This window comes from Heloderma suspectum, chromosome 2 (assembly GCF_057233095.1).
Source record: "Heloderma suspectum isolate Gila_16-S chromosome 2, 16-S_ref, whole genome shotgun sequence".
NCBI classification, from domain to species: domain Eukaryota; kingdom Metazoa; phylum Chordata; class Lepidosauria; order Squamata; family Helodermatidae; genus Heloderma; species Heloderma suspectum.
The window spans coordinates 170,560,294-170,584,170 of NC_139459.1; the positions used below are offsets into that span (position 1 = coordinate 170,560,294).

Sequence of the window (23,877 nt, forward strand, 5' to 3'; positions counted from 1 at the left end):
AGGTTAAATATGTGTGTGAGAGAAATGAGAGGGGGGTGGGGATAGTTGGCCATACTTTCCATGACAACAACAAAATTAAAATGGTGACTTCACACGTTATATTTTTCCTGCATCCTAGAAAGCACATTCACACATTTAAGCTTTTTCCATATGTAACTTTTCTTAGCAATACACAACACTTCAATCCCATTTTCAGAAAATCAAGATTCAATACACATTAATGAAGTTGTAAGATTCAGGCTGCAATCATGTGCATGTTTACTTGGGAGTAAGCCCCACTGATATCAGTGGGACTTACTTCTCAGCACATTTGTCAGGTGCCTACCATATGGCATGATTCAGCCACAGTTAAGGGCACAATCCTATGCATGTTTAGGTAGAGAAGTCCTACAACTCCCAGCATTCCTCAGCCAGCATGCTGGCTGGGGCATGCTGGGAGTTGTAGGACTTCTTCTCTGCCTAAACAGGCATAGGATTGCATCATCAAGTGCTTTTAAATCCTATTGGTGGTGAATTCAAATATGTATAAATGAATATATATATGTAGTATTGGTATGACTGCATTTCTGTAGACCTTTTCGTACAAAATGCTTGAGACTCCTCACAACAACCCTGTGAGGTAGGTTAAGTAGTAATTTCACAAAATGTATGCACTCCTTTGTTAGATAGAACAAATAGCCGACACCCTGTATATGAGCACGCATGGATCTGAAACTGGCTACTACCTCCAAACCCATCCCCTTTACCTAATCAGAATACGTGCAGGTCATTGCACACGTTCAAGAAACATTTAATTGCCTCAGCCGAGGCTGCAATCCTATACCCACTTACTTGGGAGTAACCCCTATTGAATTCAATGGAATTTACCTTTGTGTAGACATGTAAAGGATAGCGTTGACAGGGAAACGACTTACGGCAGTTGAAATGCTACGTTTTCTTCTACACCACATGCATACTCAAGGACCTTTTGGATTCATTAAACCGGAATAACTTCTATCCTCCGATTCTGTTCCCACAAGTAACAAGCGAATCCCTTCCAATAAGCGTGGGAAATAGAGCAGAAAAAAGAACTCCACTCTTCTATCGCTCTGGGTGCAACTTCATGGTGCACCGGGGAGTTTGTCCCACTGTAGTTAGCAAAACCTGGTTTCCCGAGTAATCACGGGCACTTTTAAAAGAATTACGCACATTTACATGGCAGTAAACACCAAGTGAGTTCCGGTGGGCTCGGTGAGGCTTGCATCAGAGTAGGCATGCATACGCGCGGGGGCTACGTGCGTATCTGGCTGGGCATACGACAATCCGGGGTGGTGGTGGTGGGGGCGGTATTTGCAGAAATAGGGCGAAGGGGCAAGGCTGCGCGCCAGGCGGCGGCAGCGATGGGATGGAGATCATAGGCGGCTCCTTTCGGGCCGATCTAGGACATTCTGCTCCCGCCTGGATCAGCCTCTCGTTCCAGCGGGGCGGCGGCGCTTTGTTAAGTCGCTTTGCCAAGAAGACAAGTTTGAAACAGGCCGAAGACAAACGGCCCATACAGAGCGAGCGAGGAAATGAGGCACGCCCCGAACCCGGGCGGGGTCCGGAGGAGGAGGAGGAGGGCGTGTAGGTCTGTGATCCCAACGCCCCGGCCCTCCCCGCAGCCTGAGTCACTTCCCTTATGGTGCTGCCTTCCCTTATGGTGTCCAGCCCAGCGCGCCCGGAATAGCAGGTAGGAAGTAAATTCCCCCTTCCCTGTTTCCCCCCTCCTCCAAGCCCTCCGCTCCTTCTGGGGTGCCCCCCTTCGCTTGGAGGCATCCTCTGCGCCTCCGCCCCCACCTCCCATGGCCACTTTTTCTCAGTCTGCGTTGTAGGGTATTCACTCCCCCACCCTCCAAAATCCCTTTCGTTTCCCGAAGCAGATTTCCCCCATTGCCTCGTCCTAGCGAGGTCTTTCGTCCTACTTCCTTTCTGCCTATGGTGTGGTTGGAAGGATACAAGAAAACAAAAACGAAATCTATGGACAAAAAGAAAAGTAATTGACTACATCCGTATTTGATTGGGGGGGGGGGGAGTCAGTCCTGTAGTTTGAGTAAAGGAAGGCTCAGCATTTGAAGGCCTCTGAGCCAAATCGGGCAACTAAAGTCATCACCCACATTGGGGCTACATTTTAAGCCATGGCATGGACCACATGTCTAGCAGCGTGCTGTGTAGTTTCGCTCTTTTTCCAGAGTGGGCAACTGTGACATGTTTAGGGTCTCCCCCTCTCCTTATTAAATGGCCTGTAAGGCCTGCCTGCCTTTCCCCTCTTCTCTAATTGTGCTGTCTTAGGCATATCTCTTGCGGTTTCGACCTCCTTCCCTAGGCAAAGCCAAGTGAAGCGTCCCTTAAGTTCCTTTTGAAAACTTGGCAGCTGTCAACTTTCTGCTCCTCCCTCTGCCAGCCTCCCTTCTGTATTTGCATTTCTGCAAGAGGATTAGGGGCCCTTTTAGGACTGGAGCCTAGACAGACGTTTTTCCTTGGAAAGAGTCTCAAGTTGGTAACTAGTTCCCAGGTCCCTATCAGACATGCACAAAAGCGTTCTTTTTCCCAGGAAGTATGTTTTTGTTCTCGTTGACCCTCTCCTACCTCAGAGCTACCTACCCATCATGCGATTGTGAGACCCTAGTACACACACAAACTTCTGCATGGACCCTGCTTCCCGCATTCCTTGGTGCTATAGATACAATCACATTTCAGTTCAAGGCAAACATGTATAATTTGTAGGATAGGTTAACCAAGGGTTTGTCTGCATGCAGCTTATTCCAGTTCAAACTTGTGTGGTGGTGTTGTTGATTCATAAAGCTAATGTCATCTTTGTTACCTCCTGACATTTTAGCTGCTGCCGCATTTGAAAAGGGACTTTTCTTTGTTTATAGGTTGTCCAATACATAACCCTGCATAAATTGTTTTACAGTCATTTAAAAAATGTTATTCTAATCTTTGTTTATTAAGCACTGGAAAATGCCCAATTGCAACTACAGATTTCATGTTTTTGTGGTATTTTATTGTATATATATTTCCTGAGTATATATTTTTGTATGGTTTTTATTCTGTATGCTGCCTTGAAAAAGTTTTACCCTTAAAAGCGGCCTAAAAATAATGTAAAATAAATAAAAATGTCCACAATAATGTGAGAAATGTGCATCATATATTTACCCACCTCAGAGAGTGCCATGTTGAAAGAAGGCTTACCTGGGTATGGGATCCCCTATTGTGCCTGGGGGATGGACTAACAAGGGCAGAAGGGGGAAATTCAGCAGAGAGTCAAAAGACACACCCATCCATCTGGGACAAACCAAATATGAGTATTTAATTCAGGCCTCCACTTGCATATAATTTTAAATCTTAGCAAAAGCATTTGTCCTTCAAAGAGGTACAACTTGATCCTCTCAAATATAATTTCAGGCACATTCAGATGGGTGCAGTAAAAATTGGGTACCTTGTTTTCAGTTATGTGTTTTTTCTGGAAAATGTTGAATTGGGAAAGTGTCCAGATTAAGATCTGATTTAATATGTTTATTTGACTTGTATTTAGACAATTTTTTTCAAAATGCCATGTTAATTTTACATGATGTAGAAATATTTCAAAAGTGTTTTCCAATAGTCAAAAGTAATTGAACGAAAATATTTGATTAGGAAAAACGATTGGATAAAGCACAGTTACATCTTTGCTGTATCTTGTGCAACAGTGGTGCCTAAAAATTGATGCTGGAAGCTAGGAGTTTTAAATATTTTCCAAACCTGGAAGGGGTGCCTTTCAAGATGTGTTACGCCTCAAAACAAAGAATGATGTAGTACAAGATGACCCATTTTGACACTGTAGCACAGTCCTTTGCAGTATGAATCCTACAACTCAGTTGTACGCGAAAAACACACAGCTAGCGTTTATGAATTTCTTTTTGTGTTGGTATAGCCTAATCCTCATAATCAGGGAGGTTTCCCGAGTTTTGAAGTTACTTGAGGGGAATTAGGTTGCATGATGTTTTTTTTGACCTGCTGAATCCAAATCTATCTGTACCTAAGTGATTCACTTTAGCGTTGATCTTAAAACCAAAGACAGAAACCAAGTCCTTAACAGCATATACTTGACCTTGGACTTACACTATTTAACCAACTTTGATGAAATGATTGTAAACTAATGTTAGGCCAACCATCTATCCTGACTGTTTTTAGAAGCCTAAGTTGAAAAATTACAAAATGGCAGTCAACTGAAAATCATTTTGAGTAACAATGCAAAATCTGTGCAAATGTTATGAAACGAAGTGTGTTTGTTGTTGTTCAGTCGTTAAGTCGTGTCCAACTCTTTGTGACCCCGTGGACCATAGCACGCCAGGCCTTCCTGTCCTCCGCTCTCTCCCAGCATGTGCTCAAGTTCATATTCATCGCATCGGTGATGCTATCTAGCCATCTCATCCTCTGCCATCCCCTTCTCCTTTTGCCTTCAATCTTTCCCAGCATCAGGGTCTTTTCCAGATAGTTTTTTCTTTGCATTAGGTGGTCAAAATATTTGAGCTTCAGCTTCAGTATCTGTCCTTCCAATGAGCAGTCAGGGTTGATTTCCTTTAGGATGGACTGATTTGACCTCCTTGCAGGCCAGGGGACTCGTAAGAGTCTTCTCCAGCACCACAGTTCGAAAGCATCAGTTTCGGCACTCAGCCTTCCTTATAGTCCAGCTCTCACAGCCATACGTTGCTACTGGGAAAACCATAGCTTTGATTATACGAATCTTTGTCGGCAAGGTGATGTCTCTGCTTCTTACTATGCTGTCTAGGTTTGCCATAGCTTTCCTCCCAAGGAGCAAGCGTCTTTTAATTCCATGGCTACAGTCACTGTCTGGAGTGATCTTGGAGCCCAAGAAAATAAAATCTGTCACTGCTGCCATTTCTTCCCCTTCTATATGCCAGGAAGTGATGGGGCCAGATGCCATGATCTTAGTTTTTTGAATGTTGAGTTTCAAACCAGCTTTTGCACTCTCCACTTTCACCCTCAACAAGAGGCTCTTTAGATCCTCTTCGCTTTCTGCCATTAGGGTGGTATCGTCTGCGTATCTGAGGTTGTTGAGAATTCTCCCGGCAATCTTAATTCCGACCTGTGATTCATCCAACCTGGCGTTTCTCATGATGTACTCTGCATATAAGTTAAATAAGCAAGGCGACAATATGTAGCCTTGTCGTACTCCTTTCCCAATTTTGAACCAATCGGTTGTTCCATGTCCGGTTCTTACTGTTTCTTCTTGACCCTCGTACAGGTTTCTCAGGAGACAGGTAAGGTGGTCTGTTAGTTGGCTACAAATAGTTGTAGAAGGGCATTAAATGACACAGTTTGTTATATAAACCAGTGTTCTGTGATGCTGAGAAAATGGAAATTTATAAATAAAAATGGCTGCCAAAATAATTATATCTCCATTAAAATGGGGAAATAGGCATCGTTGTGTAATCAGAACAATGAAAGGTTTACAACTACAGGAACTGCACCTGATATTACCTTAGAACAGCCATTTCCAACCTGGTGCCTCCAAGATGTGTTGGACAACAACTTCCATCTTCTCCAGATAGCCAAGCCAGTTGCCATGCTGGCTAGGGATGATGGGAGCTGTAGTCCAACATATTTGGAGGGAACAGGTTGGGGAAGGCTGCCTTAAAACAATTCTTTATGACTTCCACTTGTTTTAATAACTGCATATATATCGGCATGCAAAATATTTCTGTTGAAGTTATAGTAGAGGCAAAATAGTAGGATTCCATGACAATTTCACAGAAGTCAAGCAACTGTTTATTCCCTTGAGATTTTATTAGAACCTAAACCAGCAAAACGAAAAACTGGAGATATCCTATGAGCGAAACAAGTGATGCAAACACGTGAAAAGTACAATTGAAGGGAAAACCATTAAGCTGCTGTATTTCAAGCTTTGTCTTTTGCTATAAGCATTGTATTTTGTTAACTTTAATATTTATCACTGGTCAGGCAACAAGTATTTTTACACCTATTCATATGTTTGATTAGCCCCTTGTTAGAAGAATGTGAACACAGCAGCTACTGAATGTGAACTTTTAAGTATTGTACTGACCCTTGAAAGGTTTCATACTAAGACGATGATAATTTTGATGATTTGATTGCATTATGGAGGGTAGAGGTCTAAGAAACCTTTTGGAGCAGATAACACAGTTCCTACCACAGTCTATCACTTGGTTTGAAAAATTTGGAGACTGACATTTGACAAGGGGTGGTAGCATGACAGAAATGTGGCAGTCATTACGGGTGCAGTCACATCCAACTTGTTCTGAAATTAATGTTTCAGTTGAGAATATAACAAAGATATGGTATGGGACCAGCGAACACCACAAGGAAACTACTAGTACTAGGGAACAGTGTGATATAAAGGACTCAACAACATTGTTGAATTACCACAGAAGGATCTACGTTTGAAGGCAACTCCCAATTAAGGAATATTGTCAAAGGTACGGTGGCAGTTAATATTGATAAAGCAAAGGAAGCTGTAAGGGGCAAGTCCATAAGGTGAACACAACAAGATTTCTGAAACCACTGGCTGCAGACCTTTATGAAGGAGAATTCACTGTCAGACAAGCTCCAGGTAATGCTGATGCGGAATTCCGGGTTCTCTACCAGAATTGTTTAACCAGATGATAACGCTCAAACATTCTAATCAGAGTAAAGCAAAGACTGTAGCCCTGTGCAGGTATTATTCATGTGAAGGAACAATGCAAGTACAAAGGGGCTGTGGGACCACACCTTTAGCCCCACCCCACTATTGTGCGGCTCTTTCTGCTTCCCACATGCTCAGGGTAAACATCTGCAGCAGGGCCTGGCCTACCTGGGTAGACCCCCTATCCAATTTATAGCCCTGCCATTTGTGTCTCAGCTTCATGAAATCTTGCACTGTGGTGAAAGCCATAAGCTGATCGCATTTTTAAAAGTTCACCTAATACAGCAGTTTATAGGTTTTCCTTAAAGTGCAGTTTTCTCCTCTGCCCATTTTTGTGCACCCATAATGTACCTCCAGTTTTTTATTTTGCCTGTTTAGATTCCAGCAAATAGCTGTTTAAACTTCAGTAAATAATTGAATTTTATTTTGCCTCTTCTATAACTTCAATAGAAATATTTAACATGCCGATATAAACAGATACAAAAACAACCGGAAGTCATAAGGAGTTGTCCGTAGGTAATATTGGGTGCTTTTTCTGTAGTTGTGAACCTTTCATGGTTGTCCTGACTTAAAAAATGGTGCATATATTTCAGTTTCAATTGAGATGTGATTTTGGCAGCCGTTTTGGATTTTTAAATTTCCATTTTCTCAGCATCATTTATACACCAAATTATGCATCGTTTACTGCACAATCTTATACATGTCTACCCAGAAGTATGTTCCGTGGCATTCAGTGAGGTTTACTCTCAGGTGATTGGGTACAGGATTGCAGCCTTAATGTTCTACTAATACACTTGATTTCATGCCATATTTTAGACAGGTTTTGAGTTGTTGCCCAAAATTATTTTCAACTGGCCACCATTTTGTAATATTCTAATTTAGCCATCTAAAAACCTTTGGCATAGATGTTAGGCCTAATATTAGCTTGCCCTCAATATTTCATCAAAATTGGTTTTAAACAGCATGGCTCCTAGGGCAAGTGTATGTTGTTAAGAAGCTGGCGTAAGCCATCTTGGCTGGCACCCTTGGTTTTATTTATTTGTAACGTTTGCATACCGCTAAATATAATAAAATCTCTCAGCAGTTCACAATTTTAGGGACAATGCTAAAGAAGATACCTTAGGAAAAGATAGATTTGGATTCAGCAGGTTAAAAAAGCCCATAAAACACACTCGTGCAGACAAATTCCCCTCAAATAGCCTCAGAATGTGGAAAATCTCCCTGACTATGCGGTATACCATATAAAATAGAGGGTCACCAATCAATGGTAACTTAGCTAAAGCTGGCTTCCTGATTTAACAGTGTAGCTGAGTGGCAAATGTAGTAAGAAGACTTTGCAACAGGCCATATGTGGGGTGGGTCATAGTAATCTGGCCTGTGAACCCATTCCTTTTTCAAAGTGACGATCCAGCAAAAGCAACAAAGAGTCTTGTGGTACCTTAAAGACTAAGACATTTAAATATGGAATAAGCTTTCATGGACTAGAGTAAATTGTATCAGAAGCATTAAATATTATCCTAAATTGGCAGGTAAATATACGCATTCAGTTAAATCCAGTGTCAAGCTACTGGATGTCTGCTAGTATGATGGGACTTTCTCCCTGTCTCTTCCCTTCTGTTGCCCTCTGTGCTGCCTGAAAATCTGCTCCAGAAGATTTCCTAGCCCTCTGGAGCAGATTTTGAGGGTGTGCAAGGGGCTGCAGAGGGGGAATCGCCCTATTCCAGCTGCATTGATGAAACTGCTTCAGTCAGCGGAATGACAGCACTGGACACAACCATAGGTGCACAGGGAAAAATATAAGCAGTGAGGTCAGAGGGAAATAAAACGCAAACAATACAAACTGTGACAGTATTAGTTAAAACTTAAACCTCTGTGAAATAAGTACAGTAGCCTTTCACAGAACAGTATTTGTAACACAACCACAAGGTAATTAACACCTGTAGTGGCATAAAACCCTTTATCTTGATTCAGAGCTTCAAAGAGAGTTCCAGCTTCCAACAGAGACTCTAGCATGAAACCACTGAATTGCAACTTATCAGGATGTTCAATTCTCTCATCTATGCCTGAATTGCGATAATAAGTTTTTATCCCACAGCAGGTGTTAATTAGCTCACCAATGCCAGGATGCTTGTGTTGTCCTCAAATTTAGGGTGCCACAAGACTGTGCTGCAACAGAATAACATGGCTACTCCTCCACCCACTGGAAAATGTTGCAGTGGAAGCCTCCAGCAAAACAAACTGCTGAACTGGGGTTGTGCAACAAGGCAGGTTAAGAACATAAGAAGAGCCATGCTGGATCAGACCAAGGGTCCATCTAGTCCAGTGTTCTGTTCACACAGCGGCCAACCAGCTATCAACAAACAGGACAGGAGTGCAAGAGCACCTTCCCCGTCATGTTCCCCAGCAACTGGTGTACATAGGCTCACTGCCTCTGACACTGAAAGTAGCATATAGCCATCAATAGCCTTCTCCTCCAGGAATTTGTCTAACCCCCTTTTAAAGCCATCCAAATTGGTGGCCATCACCACATCTTGTGGTAGTGAAGATGTAGCGATGGCCTCCATTTACTAATACAGTAGCCTGTTAACATAGCTTCTAACATTCAAATAAGAAATATTGTAACCAGTGACAGGAGTCCCAGGAACCCAAAGTCTCTGTTTAATATATTGGCTCTTATCTGCAAAGAGATTATGAATCTGAATTCTTAGAACACCTTTTCAAGCTGCTGTACAGATTTCCTTGTGAAAAAAAATAATCGGCAAGAGTAGGGAGAGGGCAGTCCTTTCCCACCAATGGGCGGGGAAATTATATGCCACTTTATAGACTACAGCAACCCATGTGTAGTTATTGCCATGTCAACAAACTGCTTTGAGTTGAATGGTATCCGCTGCCTAACCCATTCATGATCACTTGCCAGTTTAGAGCAAGTAAGCGTATAGGCTCTTGATAAGGCAATGTTGCCTTTAGGGCCAGCCTTCCTTTCTTGTGAAAGGCTCTATTAGGGACAATGGAGCCGAAAGCATTTTTGTTTTGTATATTTTGCCCTAGCCCTTTCCCCTGCCACACTCTCCTCACACTCCCTTCTCCTTGCAATGGGATGTGCAGGAGCGATCTTAGCAATGGGTTCTGTGGGATTTACTGCCCAGTAGGATTGCAGTGGCAGACTCTGTTTTTGTTTTCCCACCTCACTTCTTTCTTCCATATACAGCTGGTTTGGTGAGGGCCTGATTTTATTTTGCCCATTTCACTATGGTGAAATCACCTGCTACTGAAATCATTTTGCAAGGAACTTTTAGGCGGTCTCGCTGGTCACCAGCTTTCAATTGCTTTCAAGGTCATTTGTTTTAGTTGCTGGTGTTGTGGTCTGTGAGACTTATGGATTTGTTTATTTATTTTTAAAATGTATGTTAATATCTGTTTGCTTGCTTGCTATTAAGGTTGTGCCACAAGGAACACTGGCTGTAACTATTTCTCCCACCCTCCTCACTGCATTTTCTAGGTAGCGCTATGGATGAGTATAAAGGTTTGACAGATAAAGAACTTATTGCTCGTCTGAAGGAATACTGCATCCCACACGGCCCTGTTGTTGGTATGGACTATGACATCTGGCTCTATCAGGGGAAGCAAGTAGCCATCCATTTGGTGTTTAGAAAGGGGAAGGCAGGAGGACAGGACAGAAACCAGGATGACAATCTATAATTGAAAGAGAATGTGTGTGTGTGTGTGTGTGCGCGCGCGCGCCTGTCAGCGCCATAGCTCCAAGACTGTGAAATGTAAACACCTGAAACTTGGCATGCATACTAAGGAGACCCTAGGAGTGTGCACCTTGGGGTTATTTTGTATTTTAAATGCATTAGGGCACAATCCTATTGGAATTCCCATCAGCCTCCAAACTCGGAGGCTGACAGGAATTCCACGCAGAGCAGGAGCAGCACAGAGGCAATCTTGGCCTCTGTGCTCCAGCCTGCCCTGCATTTCTGCTAGAAGGGTGATTTCACCTGTCTACCAGCAGCACCTCGGAGAGGAAGGGAAGGAGGCTGGGATGGCCGTAGGAAAGAGTGTGACACAGCCACCCCAGTCTCCTCCCCACTCCCCACCTCCTTTTCCGCATCTCCGCACTCTGTTTTGCAAGTGCAGACAGGTAGCCAGTGCAGTTCTCTCCGTGCCAGATATGAGGGGGTAGGGGAGGGGGCTGGGTGCGTGGTTTCCTGACTCCCAGCTCGGAGGCCTGTCTACAAGCTCAGAGCCAGGAAACCAAACAATCCCATGTTCCCCCAGAAACTGTCTAGGGAACATAGGATTGCTCCATTAATGAATTTATTTATGTGTGTCGATGTGGTTGAAGCTTGCAGTAACATCTTTGGCCACTAAGGGAAGTCTTCCCTATCCAGCACAGAGGTTTGCAGTCCATGCAGTTTGAAGCCAGGGGAGTTTAGAAGGCCAAGGGACAGAGTTCTGTGTCTGCCTCCTCCCTCCTGCTGTGGGGCAGGGCCCTACTCAGGGAATGGAGTGAACTGACCCCTCCCTCAGTGGGCTGTAGGGGAGCACCATGGCAGGGATCTGTCTGGGAGTGCCTGCGGATGTGGCTTTGCTCAGATGTGTCCAACTTTGACAGCTGTGTAAGTTTGCTTGAAGGCTTCACTGCATCAAACTAAGGGATATTTCAGTCTATGCGAAGCCAGGCCCATTCACTAATTCACATATGAAGTATAATGGTGGGAGACTGCCTTTAATAGCAACAGGAACAAGTGGGTAAGAGAAGATGAACCCTCCCTGATCCATGCCTTACCTCCTTGCACTTCCTCGCCTCCAATAGTTTCCTCCCAGTCCACCTCTGATACAGGAGGTGAGCCAGGCTGTGGAGAAAAGTGTCTCAAGTGATGGAGCGTGGGGAGATAAGATGGGGGAGAAGTCATCTCCCCCAACCAAGTACTCCTTTTAATTACTGCTGGAAAGGTGATTGAGGAAAATGCCTCAAGAGCAAACGTGGCTACCTCCATTGTGTCTAGCTTGGCCCAGAGAGGAGAAGGGGCATTAGGAGATTCTGAGGTCAAAAAGGAGGATTGCACACGCAACTTGGAGCTGCAAATGTGCGGAACTGCGTATTAGTTTGAAATAACCAGCCACATCTTGGGCTGCTGGACTTGCTGGATGAATGAGGCACTTGGCATGCTTTCACCAAAGATTTCCATGATCCTAGAGCAGCAAAGGGTGGGTAGAGAAGGTTGTGAGGTGAGGTCGCCCATTGGAAGGTGACAAACGCTTGAAAGAAGCAGGGCAGGTGAGTGTAGCTGGGGTTGCGAAGGGAGGTGCCTTAGTAATTGACAGAAGGGTGAATGGCTCGTGGAAAGGATTGGGGGACCATAGTGCTGTAAGCCTGGATTTAACCTCCAGCCTGGATTCCATCCTCCAGGATCAACCCGGAAACTTTATGAAAAGAAAGTCTATGAATATGAAACAGAACGGACGCAGCTCCCTTCACCTGGAGGATCAGTGTCCTACACAGGTGAGAAGAATCTGGCACAAATAGGGTACCGTTCGTACCCTGTCACACACTAACATCCCTTCTGGCTGTGTGTTTTTGCCTACATAGAGCCAAGCAGCAGTGAAAGCTACACACGGGAGACCTTTGTGAGTCCACAGAGCAGGGAAAACCTCAGCTACGGGCGAGAAGGTGAGAGACGTTTTAGAGAGAACTCCTGTATTGAATTGCTGGGGCAAGGGGGGGAAACAGGGAAATAAGTTAAGAATAAAGAGGCATTGAAAGGATGTTTTGGAGAGATCTGAGGAGCAAGAAGGGCAGCTCTGTCAGGTCTGAACAGAGGCGCATGGCAAGGGGAAGGCTGGAGCAGGGCAGTGGTGTGTGCATTGTTATTTGTTTAGCGCTTTGGGGGGAAAGAAAGGATAATTTCCAGCAACCAAACCCTCGAATTCATTCTGCCCCTCCCAGCTCTTGGCTCCACAAGGACTTACTTAAGAGAAAACTATGACTCTCCAAGAAAGGAGGAATACTACTCTGAGTATGGAAATGAAGGTAGGTGTGTGTGTGTGTGTGTGTGTGTGTGTGTAGTCTTTGGCAGAAAGGAAGGGGGTTGTGGGACATGGGGGGGTGGTAGTGCTGGGGCATGGGGTGGACCATAAGGGGCAGGGGATATTTATTTTGGGAGAAGGTATGTTTCACTGTTCTTTTGTGTGTCACGTGAAATGCCTTTGCGACCTCGGAGAGGCAACCAATTTGGTTCTCTCCACGTTGGCTGTGTGGGGGAGATTGGCGGGGAGCTCAGACTCCTAGGTCCGAGGTTGTAGTGGTGTCTCCGATCTCAGATCCAAGAATCCAAAGTATCCTATGCTGCCCCCCCAGACTCTGTTTTGGGGCCATAGAATTGCTGTCTAGATCTATTTGCGTCTATATTATTATTTTCTACAATTTGTTCTGTTTTTACTGGTTAGAGAAAGAGGGGCAGAGTGATGCAGGATACTGAATCCCATTCCCACAACAATTCTGCTCTGCATCTGAGATTTCACCAGATATTGATGCATTCACACATTCAAACTTGCTTTCTGCAGTCATAACAGCTAGAAGCTTGCTTTTTATTTTAATAAAAGCTGGAATTACTGGGAAGTTGAATTTTGCTCCCAGTACCAAATTCTGTTCTTCTGGTGGAAATGCAGTATATGTAATTGTAGTCATAAGCTAGGACCAATAGGAAAATATGACTGATGGCCGGAAGGGGCGGGCAAATTGCCATGAAGGTCCTGAACCTTTTTCAGACATTGCCTGCTTTGCACCGTCCCCCTCATCATGTTCCCAAAGTCATAAGGGCTAGAAACGTACTACATTTAAAATAATGATCAGAAAGAAGAAAACTATTTGCTAAATATGTTTCACTCTTTTTTCTCTGCTTCCCTAGATCCCAGCCCCACCAAGTCCTACCTGGGCCATAATTATGGTTTGACCCACCACGAAGAACGATCCACATACGAGCCAGAAGGTAGAACTGAATGGAGACTCTTAACCATGGGATTGTGAAGGTCTCCATAGGATAGAGCTATAACAGTGTACTCTAGAGCAATATACTCCAGAGCATGCTGGGAGTTGTAGTCCGACACATCTGAGGGCACCAGGTTGGGGAAGGCTGCTCTAGACCATTCCAGCCTTAAGAACATAAGAAGAGCCCTGCTGGATCAGACCAAGGGTCCATCTAGTCCAGGACTCTGTTCACACAGTGGCCAACCAGCTGTACACAAGGAACCCACAAGCAAGGCATGAGTGCAACAGCACCCTCTCACCCATGTTCTCCAATAACTGGTGTACATGGACTCGCTGCCTCTGGTACTGGAGGCAGTACAGAGCCATCAAGACTAGCAGCCATTGATAGCCTTCTCCTCCAGGAATTTGTCCAACCCCCTTTCAAAGCCATCCAAATTGACGGCCATCACTACATTCTGTGGTAGTGAGTTCCATAGTTTAACTGTGCACTGCGTGAAACCCTAATAGCTTTCCCTCTTACTTACTTACTTACTTACTTATTTATTTATTTATTTATTTATTTCATTTCTATACCGCCCAATAGCCGAAGGTCTCTGGGCGGTTCACAAAAATTAAAACCAAACACACAATAAAACAATTTAAAATATATAGAACATTAAAACCACAATATAACAATACAACCACAATAAACAACCTCTTTCAATCCAGACTGGAGAGTCAATTCTTCTGAGGGTTCCACATCTTTCCACCGTCGCTATGTGTCGTCCTTCAGCAGTGGCACCCCTCCAGGGGCAGTGAGTGCCCGCCAACCCGTAAGTTCTCACGTCCATAGAGATATGAAGGCAGGGTTGCATTCAGACCCCGCAGGAGAGGTTCCCCCCATCACTGCCCTGTGCTGACAGGCACCTGTTTTTCCTTTCAGATTGCAGAGCCGTACCCTTACAGTTCTGGCCAGAAGGATGTGCCAGCCAAGAGGTGAGCAGGAACAATGCGAAGGTGTTAACACGAAAGAATATTCCTGAGAGCTGATGGTGGAGCAGGTTGCCAGGCCCATACTGGATACCACATCTAAAGAATTTTTTTCCCCCACCTTTGAAATAAATAGACACTTCTTCCCCAGCAGGAGATGGCTTTCCTAAGGGTTGGTGCTCAGGGTAGTTCTTAGGGTTGCCACTGGTTTCTGGATACAAAAATAATTCCAGTGAGAAATCTAAAGGTGGTCCAAGGGCTGGCTAGCCAGTGGGCAAATAGACATGGGTTCAGACCTGCCAGAGGTAACCCTGGCTTTGTTGCTAAGGCAGGGGCACAGAACCTCTTTCAGCCTGAGGGCTGAATTCCATTTTGGAGGCACTCTCAGGGGATGCATGCCAGTGGTAGGCGGGGCCAAAGCTAAAAAGGGGCAGGGCCAAAATACAAAAGATGCAGGCATATTTAAGCTTAAAGCTCTTACTGCCAGCACCTACAGTACATCTTTGGAGAGGCATTTTAATCTTTGAGAATGGGAAAAACACGCGAAAGCTGGGAAACCACCAAACAATCAGGGGGCAGGAGGGAAAAGCAGGAACCACCTGGTGATGTGGCGAAGGACACATGGCCATCTGGTGAACCCCAAAGGGCTGGATTGGGACCCCCAGAGGGCCCAGTTTGGCCTCTGGGCTTGAGGTTCAACACCCTAAGGTAAGGCTGCCAGTTCAGGTAGTGGATTTTGAGCACTGTGATAATAATGATAAGCATTCATATGGCACTTTCAAGTGGTGAAAGCACCTCACATACATTTATCCCTTATAATCCTTACAACAACCTTGTGAGGTAGGCCAGCATTATTATGCCCATATTGGAGATGATGGCTGGCATTGGGGTGGGCATGAGGCTGAGAGAAAGTGGCTTGCCTAAGGCCATCTGGTGAGTCTGTGGCAGATGTGAAAGCCGAACCAAGGGCTTCCTGATTCAGAGCTCTCAGGCTCTTGGCCAGTATGCTATGCTGGTTCTCACCATTAAGGATCCTTGGGGCACAATTCACTGCAGGAAGTTCCCCTACATAAGCTCCACTAAAATGAACTGGAGCTGGTCAACGGCTTTACCATGCAACTCTGTCGTTAAGCAGTGCATTTTGTGGCTCACGTTAATTAGTAGGAGAGGTTAGTTCTATTACTACGCTGTGGTCCGCTTAATACCCCCCCTCCGCAGTCTGTTTTCTCAGTGGTACAGCTTAAAAAGAATATCAGCACTCACTAACCACTTCTGGTTCAGCCTAGCCATGGGGGCACATCTTGCAACTACCAGGAAACTACAGAAAGCTTCCTCTCAGGCTGGGTACAGTGAAGGGAAGATAAGGCAGAAGGAGCAGAAAGGAGGGACACACCCCAGCTTGAGACAAGGGGCATCTCTACACCAGCCTAAAATCCTGCATTTGAAATGCGGCTTTCTGCTTCCGTTTTAAATGCAAGATCACAACGACTCCCTTTTTCATCCACTTCCTTTCCCCCCTCCCCTTTCTACCTCCTTCTCCCCGTATCTGAGTCTTCCATTATTTTTCATTGATCTCACTCCTCTTCTTGCCACTTTTCCTCTTTTCAAGGAGGGAACTCAGGCGGAACACAATGGGGTAATTTGATAGCTCATTACCTGCGATCTATTTAAAAATGGAACAAAGGGCATTTAGTGCAAGAGACACCCTGGAGGGTCCCAGCAACATGTAAAGAGCCCGCAAACGTCCGTGAAGAAGCAATCTCAATCGCAGGATGAGAGCTCCGTGTGAAGAAAGCCTACACTGGCCAGTCAGCCAGCTCCTTGCAGAAGTTAGCATCTTCAAGTGAAAACAAATAGGGCAGCGTCATCTTCAGGAGCTGCACTTAAGTGGGCAAAAACTGGGAGTTGTAGGACTTTGGAGAATTGGGGGTGTGCTGGTGTTGTGATACTGAAGTACTAGCCTTTCTGCTAGCAAATGGAATTAAAGAAACAACACAAGGCTAGGTTCAGATGTGGACTGTATTAGGGAGGCTTAATTTTATGTAGGGCATAGGGCGGGGTGGGAATCGCAGTGGCCTCTAGTGGGAGATGGTTATATCTGGAATTACCTTTCTACTTTGGAATTACCTTTGCAGGGACAGCAGTTCCTACCAGAGCATCTTCTATCGGAAATCCCCTGGCTCGTCCTCTCTGGGGGTGGAACCCCGCCGTGCCATCCATCCTGAGCGCCAGGCCCAAGCAGCGGAAAATGCTACGGGTAGCAATGAGGGAACCAAGCGTTACCTACCACTCTGGCCCCAGCTCCTGCTCTTCGTGCTGCTGGCTGGCTTTCTGGCCTTTATTTACTATTTCCTGCAGGGCGGTGCTGACGACAACCCCTTTGTGAAGTATCTTAAGCAGTGAGGCTTCGACCTTGAGCATATCTTATCCCTAAGCTGACTCCTCAAGAGCCTGGAAAGTTTATATAGGTTCTTCACTAAGTGCCTTCTTGTTTCTTTGTAAACCAAAAGTGAAGTGGTGTAATGTGGCCTGGGATGGAGGGGTTCCTACCAACTTCCCTGAATTGTGGCAGCTCTCCACCCCTCTCCTCAAATTTCAGTCCATCCATCCCTTAAATCAGTTAATGTTGGGCATTTTTATCTGCTGTTTTCTAGCTTGTGCTTTATAATCAGGGTCATGGGTGGTTTTTTTCTCATGAGGGGGGAAGAGAAAGACGGGAGGGGACAAATGTAGCATATCAATGCCTTTTTAAAAAGCATAGAAATGTATAAAATCTGTAATAAACCCCACCATTTTGTTTTTTAAAGGATGTGTCTGTTCCGTCATTTAACCTCAATCTGGGCTATCACTCTATGCAGTGTTCCCCTACCCTTCCTTCTTTCTGACTGAATAGCAGAAGTCTTTCTCTGCAGGTAACAAGAAGCCAAGAGTAAGCCTTACTATTTACGCGGTTTTTTATTTTCTGACAGACCAGCGAGGGGGAGAAATGGGACCCAAATCAGACATCACCACCACCGCCCCCCGTCCCCTTCCCTTTTAGGTTATCCCAGCTCTTGGGAGTGGAGTGGGCCCAATGGATTACAACAGGGAATACTGGAACTTCAGGTTCCTCTGGAGTTCCCTCCCCAGATCTGGAACAGGTGTGTCTGTAGTTGAGTTGAGTGCATGTTGTCAGTGTGGGAAGGTCATGTATTGGCAAGGGGACACTGAGATGGCGTTGAAGGGAGTCCGGAGGCTTCTAGGGAACCCTGACACTGTGGGCTTTCAGCCTGAGGGACCACAGCAGAGCGTGCGGCTGGAACCCTCGAGGGCTGTCTGTTGGTGAGTTGAGGGCGCAGGAAGGGGCTGGGTATTGGGGAAGGAGCTGCACGTTGGGGTGGGGGATCTCGTGAGTGGCGCGTCCTTCGTAGGTTTTCCCGGACCTGGATGAACTCTGGCTGGTTCCCAACAGTATCACGTGTTGCTTCCTGCTGCTGATGCTGCAGACAAAAAAGGATATTCATCTGAAGCATCTCTGAAGAGTCCATGTGCAAGGCACCCCCCCACAACAATTGCTGAGAACCAGAAAAAAGGGGGGCTATATCATGAACGCCCCAGTAGCTGCCTGAGCCTTACCTGTTCCCGTCTCTGCTGCCAGCGCAGGAGCTCCTGCTCCAGGGGTGATTGTTCCAAGTCACCTTCTGTCCCATCTCGGCGCCGGTTCCGATGCTCTAGAACCTGCAGCAGCTCTGGCTTGGAACGAAGGTTCAGGCCTCTGAGAGGAGGGAGATTAAAACAATACAGCAGTAATGGTCCCTTCCCACCCTCAGCATGCCGGTTTTCTAGCGCTTGTGACAAACAACCACTCGTCCCACCTTCACTAAGGCAAACAAGAAATTCAGGTCCTGTCTACACTACAGGCCTAAGAGGATAGAACTCAATGCAAGTCCTCCAAGAATCTTCAGAAAATCAACGGGTGGTGTGATGGCATGCTTAATCTAGTCACAATATTGTTGCAAAGATGGTATGTCACTCTGAGCTCCCCACAGAAAGGGCGAGATACAAATATAATCTGGGCTGTCCTGAGGCGGAAAATCCAAAGTAGCAATTGTCCCCACAGTATTATCGGGTGCCTACCCACCCCCCAATATATATTATTTAAAACTGGCGACTTCTGCTCCCCTTTAATGGTTGCCAACATCTTCCTTAAGCCACCCGGCTCAGTTTGCCTAATGGTGTAACTGTTGCACCAGCCCATTTTAGATTGTGAACTCCTCAGGACTGGAACCTGAATGTTCGTATGTTACTCAGTAAAGTCCCACTACAGTGATGATGCTATATAGAACATGTGTCTGACTCTCAAAACTGCAATTCCCAAGGTTCCTTGGCAGAAGACCGTAAGAGTTGTCCTCCCAGCCCACCCCAGTGCAACAGGAAGAAACAAGCCCCTGCCTATTTCTAGTTTAGACGTTTTAACAAATAGGGAATCTCTGTGCCATTCTTTTAAAATTAGAGCAGGGGTCCTAGCACCCCATGGTTCAATTCCATGGGATTAAATCACAAATGTGGATAGTGTAATTATATAGTTTAGTCACTAGATGGCGCTGGGCACAGTTGTATGGTGGTGTTTCCTGTTGCTGTTCTGTTCTTAAAATGAGAGACAATAAAGTTATTGTCTAGCTTCCTGACTCACGTGTCCTCTAAGCCTTCCATGGCAATGGATTTAGGTCTGCCATTCAGTACATCATGTACATGGTGAAAAAGGTTGTGGGGAAATCTGACATGCTGGCATTGTTACGAACACATGCTTAGGACTCCAAATCTTATATTTTAATACTTGGGAATAAATGCCACTGAAAAAAGCAAGATTTCTGAGTAAATAAATTTATAAATTTAAATATTTGGGTTTGGAGCGCATGCATGTAGCAAGGAACAACTAATTTTAAGTATGATCCCTTTTCCCCTCCCATGGGTGCTCAGCTCTGCCTAGTTTACACTGAGGTAGTCAACCTGGGTAGGTCGGGTTTCCAAACCTGGTCTTGGCACCCAGCATACTGGGCCTTTTGCTACGGCCTGCTGGGGCTGCCACTTTGACTGTCCTCCAGTGCACACCACTCCTCTCCGCCCCTGCTCCCCGGTGGTGGTGCTTCTGTGGCCAGGAGCCCAAGTGTCAGTGGGCACTGAGGGCAGACTAGCCAGCCCCCTACCCCAAAGCTGGAGCCTGGCTGGTGCATCTCAGATGCTGGAATGCTCCTTCGTACAAAAATATCTCCACATGGGAAACTAGTTTATCAAGAATAAGGGTTTCTCACATATGTGCTTAGTTTACAATGTAGAACAGAAACGTGGTTTTACATGAAGTGGAACACACGGAGGGGGGGATAAAACCTGCCCCCCTCCCCCATTTACCTCACTGCACTCCATTGCTTTAAATTATATCAGAGCAGGGTTGGAAGAAGACCCAGTGTTTAGAGCAGGGAAGTAGGTAAGATGGCGGAGAGAAGGCCTGGGTTTTGCTCACGAGCTCCTTTTTAACGTAAAGGGTAGACCTCCACCACCGCTGCACAGGGGAATGGGACAGACTTGTGCAAAGCAGCCCTGCCTGGCCTGGAGAACTAGGCCAGCCAGCGAGGCCTGAAAAACCAGCTCCCTGATCAAGCGAGGCCTGGCTGGGGGCCAGCAGGGGAAAGAAAGGCGACACCCACCCTGACTCAGGGGCTGGGGATGTGAGTCAAGTTACGGAGAGAACTGGCCGGCAGGATGATGATTATTCAAACCCTTACGCCAAGGCAGGTGGGAGGGAGGGAGAGGAGAGTGTATCTGTTCCCTCCGAGTCCAGCGTGGGTGGGAATTGCTTGGCGAGAGTGGAACTGGGCAGTCATAACTAGAGCACTTGCAGATGTAGTTAGGGACATATAAGACACGTTGTGGAATTAGTGCTATATTATTTACAAAATGAAATGTGTGTGTACGCATTTATTAGTGCTATATTATTTACAAAATGAAATGTGTGTGTACGCATTTATTAGTGCTATATTATTTACAAAATGAAATGTGTGTGTACGCATTTATTAGTGCTATATTATTTACAAAATGAAATGTGTGTGTACACACACGCACCATTTCTCCATGTCCGTTTCTGCTTAATTCTCTAACACTACTCCATTTTCTCTCATATATTACTCTCTCTCTCTCTCTCTCTCACACACACACACCATATTTACACAGTCTAACAGTTGACCGACTTTTCAGCAGTAGCTACTGACTCCTTTCTCTGCTGAACCCATTCCTAACCTATCTGAACTGCACAAGAAAGAAAACACAAGAAAAAAGACAAAAGTTAAAAAGCTGATAGAAAAATAGAAGTCAATATACATACATTCAGGCACCAGCACTATAGTAGTAATAATATACATGAGACTTGCCATAATGCTTTGGTTACTGAGACTTCAATCCTATACACACTTTTGTGAGAGTAAGGTCCATTGAAATCAATGGGACTTCTGTGAAGCTTCCAATATTTTTTTTAAATACACATATTGTAAAATGTACTCTTTGTAAACCACATGTTTATTCATCACAAACACTGATCAGGTTGTTGGTAATTTTGGTATTGTTTATTTCATTTATAAAGATAAAATAAATAAAAATATATTAAAAAAACAAAACAAAAAACATAGCCCACATTTCATTCAACCGTGCATTTCTAGATGGAGTGGTAGGGGTTTTTCTAGCATTAGCTGGCATATTTTAAGCAATAGCAATAGTAGGCCAGAGTTTCGAGGCATACTTGCGATGCGTGAACAATAACTCTCGATGCAGCTGTTGCTGGTTCCAAGACGCTTTGCTGGGGTTTGTGACCTGCGAAGAGTTGGCAGGCCAGGACTCAGTGGTTTCTGAGCGTGTGGCAGCTAGAAGGAAGGGGGAAGAGGGGGATGAGAATCACCACAGTTGTGGCAGTAGGAGGCTCATTTCTAGCTCTTTTTGGAAAGTGGCACACACAGCCCTCAATTGGCACTCACCGTAGAGTTTGGGTCCCTTGCCGTGGGGTGGGGGATGTAAAGCCAGGATTTGAGCTTTGGCCTAAAGCCAGAGCTCATGTGAAATCCTAATGAGGGAGAGGAAATGGGGGTGAGTGTTCATGGGTGGGAGATGAAATGGAGTGGGTGAGTTTTAGGGTAACCTCCTCCCCATACTCAGACTGGTCTGTCTAACTGATATATTAAATTAAAATATCCATATTACTAAAACCTCAATATTGGTGTGATGGTGTCCTTTTGAAACAGTGCTGTATGATACCTTTCCATTTCTTAAACAGAACTACTACTGATGGTTAGAAGGGAAAGCCATATTTAATCTTTTATTTTTCATTTCCTAGTTCAGCAGCACATCAGAAACACAATAACCTAAAAATTATTTTTAAAAGTGTCTTTAGCGCTCACTGACTGAAATTGGCTCCTCGCTAACTAAGGCTGGAGACAGGTGATGGTGGCTTTTCACCCCCAGGAGAGTTGAAGGTAGCTTGAAAGAGGATGTATACGTTCATCTTGCTTTCACTTCTGCTAAGCAGGTTTTTGTAACGTTTAAGAAACTTGTTTGGCTAAAGGTGACAGTGGGAAGAAAATAAATGTTTGAACACAATGCCACTGGAAATTAAGCCTTTCTTAAACTACCCTCAAGCAATTTCAATGCTCTTTAAAAATGATTGAATGATTCCAGCCTAAAATATCCATTAATTTGTTAGCAGCTGCACGTTTAGCATCGGCTTACCCCATCAGCTCAGCTCAATCCCTCCTCATCAGCATCAACACCACCAACCTACAGCAGGTTGCTCTCACCTGCTGCTTCAAGCCGCCGTATCCAGTTGCCTGCTGTGTCCTGATGCCATGTCACACCGCCTCTCCGTCCCAACCAAGGTCCAGGCAAATGGAGGTTTGGAGGCTCCTTAGTGCCCATCTCCCCTATGAAGAGATCGTGTGGCCCAGATGTGGCCATCCCAACAGGATGAAACAATTACAAGCAGCTAATTGCCTTCAATGCTGCTTTTCTCTGGTTTGCCACCTCCAGTATGCACCAGGGGGAGCATGAAGAGAGCAAGAGGGAAACTGGATCCCACTTGAGGCTACAGAGCAGAGACAGAGCCAAGGCTCCTGAGGAAGGGTTGATCCACTGAGACTTTACCGTCATGGGATAGAGAAAGGGAGGGCAGACTTCAGGATTGCCAGATCTGCTTTATTTTTTTAACCAGAACCAAAAGATCCACCAACTAGAGTCCACAGCAAAAGACATTCACTTAGGTTATAATCCTTAACACACATACCTGGGAGTGAGGCACATTGAACTCTGAGCAGAACTGTTCAAACGAAAAAACTTCTGAACACAGTCTGAGTCAAGGATTTGTTTTTCAGTACCAGAACTTGGCTGAGCTTACAGTTCTTTCACCCAAAGGTCCACTCATGGTTGCTGCAAGCTCTCTTCATTTCAGCAGCCAAATTTAGGTGGAAAAAGTCATTTTGATGTTGCTAAACTAACAGGAGTCAGAAACCCTTGCCAAACTTCTGCAACTCAGAGATCTATGTACCTTCTGACCACCTCTGGGCAAGAGCTAAATAAATATCCATCAGATTCCTGCTTTGTACAAATTTATGTGGAGATCTTCACGATGTATGTGCATGTGAACCAGTCCTGTCAGGCATAGATAAGGGCAAAACACTGACTGCTTCTAGAAGGGTAAGGCTCACTGAAGCTGGAAAGCTTAAATCCAGAATAATTAATTCCATTTATATTCCACTTTTTCCTCCAAGGAGCCCAAGGTGACTTACATGGTCCTCCTCCTCTCCATTTTTTCCTCACAACCCTGTGAGGTAGGTTAGGCTGAGAGTCAGTGGCGGGCCCGAAGTCATCCAGTGAGCTTCATAGCTGAGTGGGGCTAGAACCCAGATCTCCAGAGTCCCAGTCCAACACTCTGATCGCTGCACTGGCTCCCATGGTTGTTTTTCCAGAATGGTGCCTTTTATCCAGCCTCAATTCGTGCCCAAAGCTTCTCTAGAGCAGGCCTGCTAAACACAACATTCCAGCCATTAAGTGAAGTTTAGCCATTAATAAACCCCAACAAAATGGGGTTTATTAAGTTGCTGGTGTGCTGCTGGGCTCCCCAGTTCACAAGTTGTGCAAACCTCCTTTATAGTTTGTTATTTTGCAAAAGAAAAATTGGCAAGAAGCAATACAAAAGCCTCCGATATGAAATCTTCAGAAT

At 45.1% G+C, this 23,877-nt stretch overlaps 2 protein-coding genes across 3 annotated transcripts; one reads left to right on the plus strand and one right to left on the minus strand.

The window, feature by feature from the left end:
- The first annotated feature begins 1,633 nt into the window (after positions 1–1,633).
- LOC146353214 (emerin-like) lies at positions 1,634–17,448 on the plus strand. Its single transcript, XM_084835973.1, has 9 exons — positions 1,634–1,708; positions 10,182–10,271; positions 12,096–12,188; positions 12,276–12,356; positions 12,633–12,716; positions 13,594–13,674; positions 14,382–14,485; positions 14,596–14,648; positions 16,778–17,448. Exons 2-9 carry the CDS (start codon positions 10,190–10,192, stop codon positions 17,043–17,045), a joined length of 846 nt encoding a protein of 281 aa, XP_084692099.1. The 5' UTR covers positions 1,634–1,708; positions 10,182–10,189; the 3' UTR covers positions 17,046–17,448.
- Positions 17,449–17,586: 138 nt separating this feature from the next.
- On the minus strand, positions 17,587–23,029 carry LOC146353215 (uncharacterized). 2 transcript variants are annotated; one of them, XM_084835975.1, is made up of 5 exons: positions 22,942–23,029; positions 22,460–22,582; positions 21,412–21,532; positions 18,258–18,396; positions 17,587–18,121 (listed from the first exon to the last, which is right to left on the minus strand). In XM_084835975.1, the coding sequence occupies exons 2-5, from the start codon at positions 22,575–22,577 to the stop codon at positions 17,828–17,830; spliced, it is 672 nt and encodes a 223-aa protein (XP_084692101.1). In that variant the 5' UTR covers positions 22,578–22,582; positions 22,942–23,029; the 3' UTR covers positions 17,587–17,827. The 2 variants fall into 2 exon arrangements, with proteins under 2 accessions (XP_084692101.1, XP_084692100.1); XM_084835974.1 differs by lacking the exon at positions 22,942–23,029 and having other exon boundaries at positions 22,460–22,702.
- Positions 23,030–23,877: the final 848 nt, after the last annotated feature.

Bases quoted from the DNA above. Each gene is read 5' to 3' on its own strand.
- LOC146353214 (XM_084835973.1), top strand. From the start codon at position 10,190: ATGGATGAGTATAAAGGTTTGACAGATAAAGAACTTATTGCTCGTCTG. The intron at 10,272-12,095 runs GTATGGACTATG...TCCATCCTCCAG, and splicing joins CCCACACGGCCCTGTTGTTG to GATCAACCCGGAAACTTTAT. The intron at 12,717-13,593 runs GTAGGTGTGTGT...CTGCTTCCCTAG, and splicing joins CTCTGAGTATGGAAATGAAG to ATCCCAGCCCCACCAAGTCC.
- LOC146353215 (XM_084835974.1), bottom strand. From the start codon at position 22,616: ATGGCCACATCTGGGCCACACGATCTCTTCATAGGGGAGATGGGCACT. The intron at 21,533-22,459 runs GTGAGAGCAACC...CCTTCCTTCTAG, and splicing joins ACGGCGGCTTGAAGCAGCAG to CTGCCACACGCTCAGAAACC. The intron at 18,122-18,257 runs GTAAGGCTCAGG...TTTTGTCTGCAG, and splicing joins GGCAGCAGAGACGGGAACAG to CATCAGCAGCAGGAAGCAAC.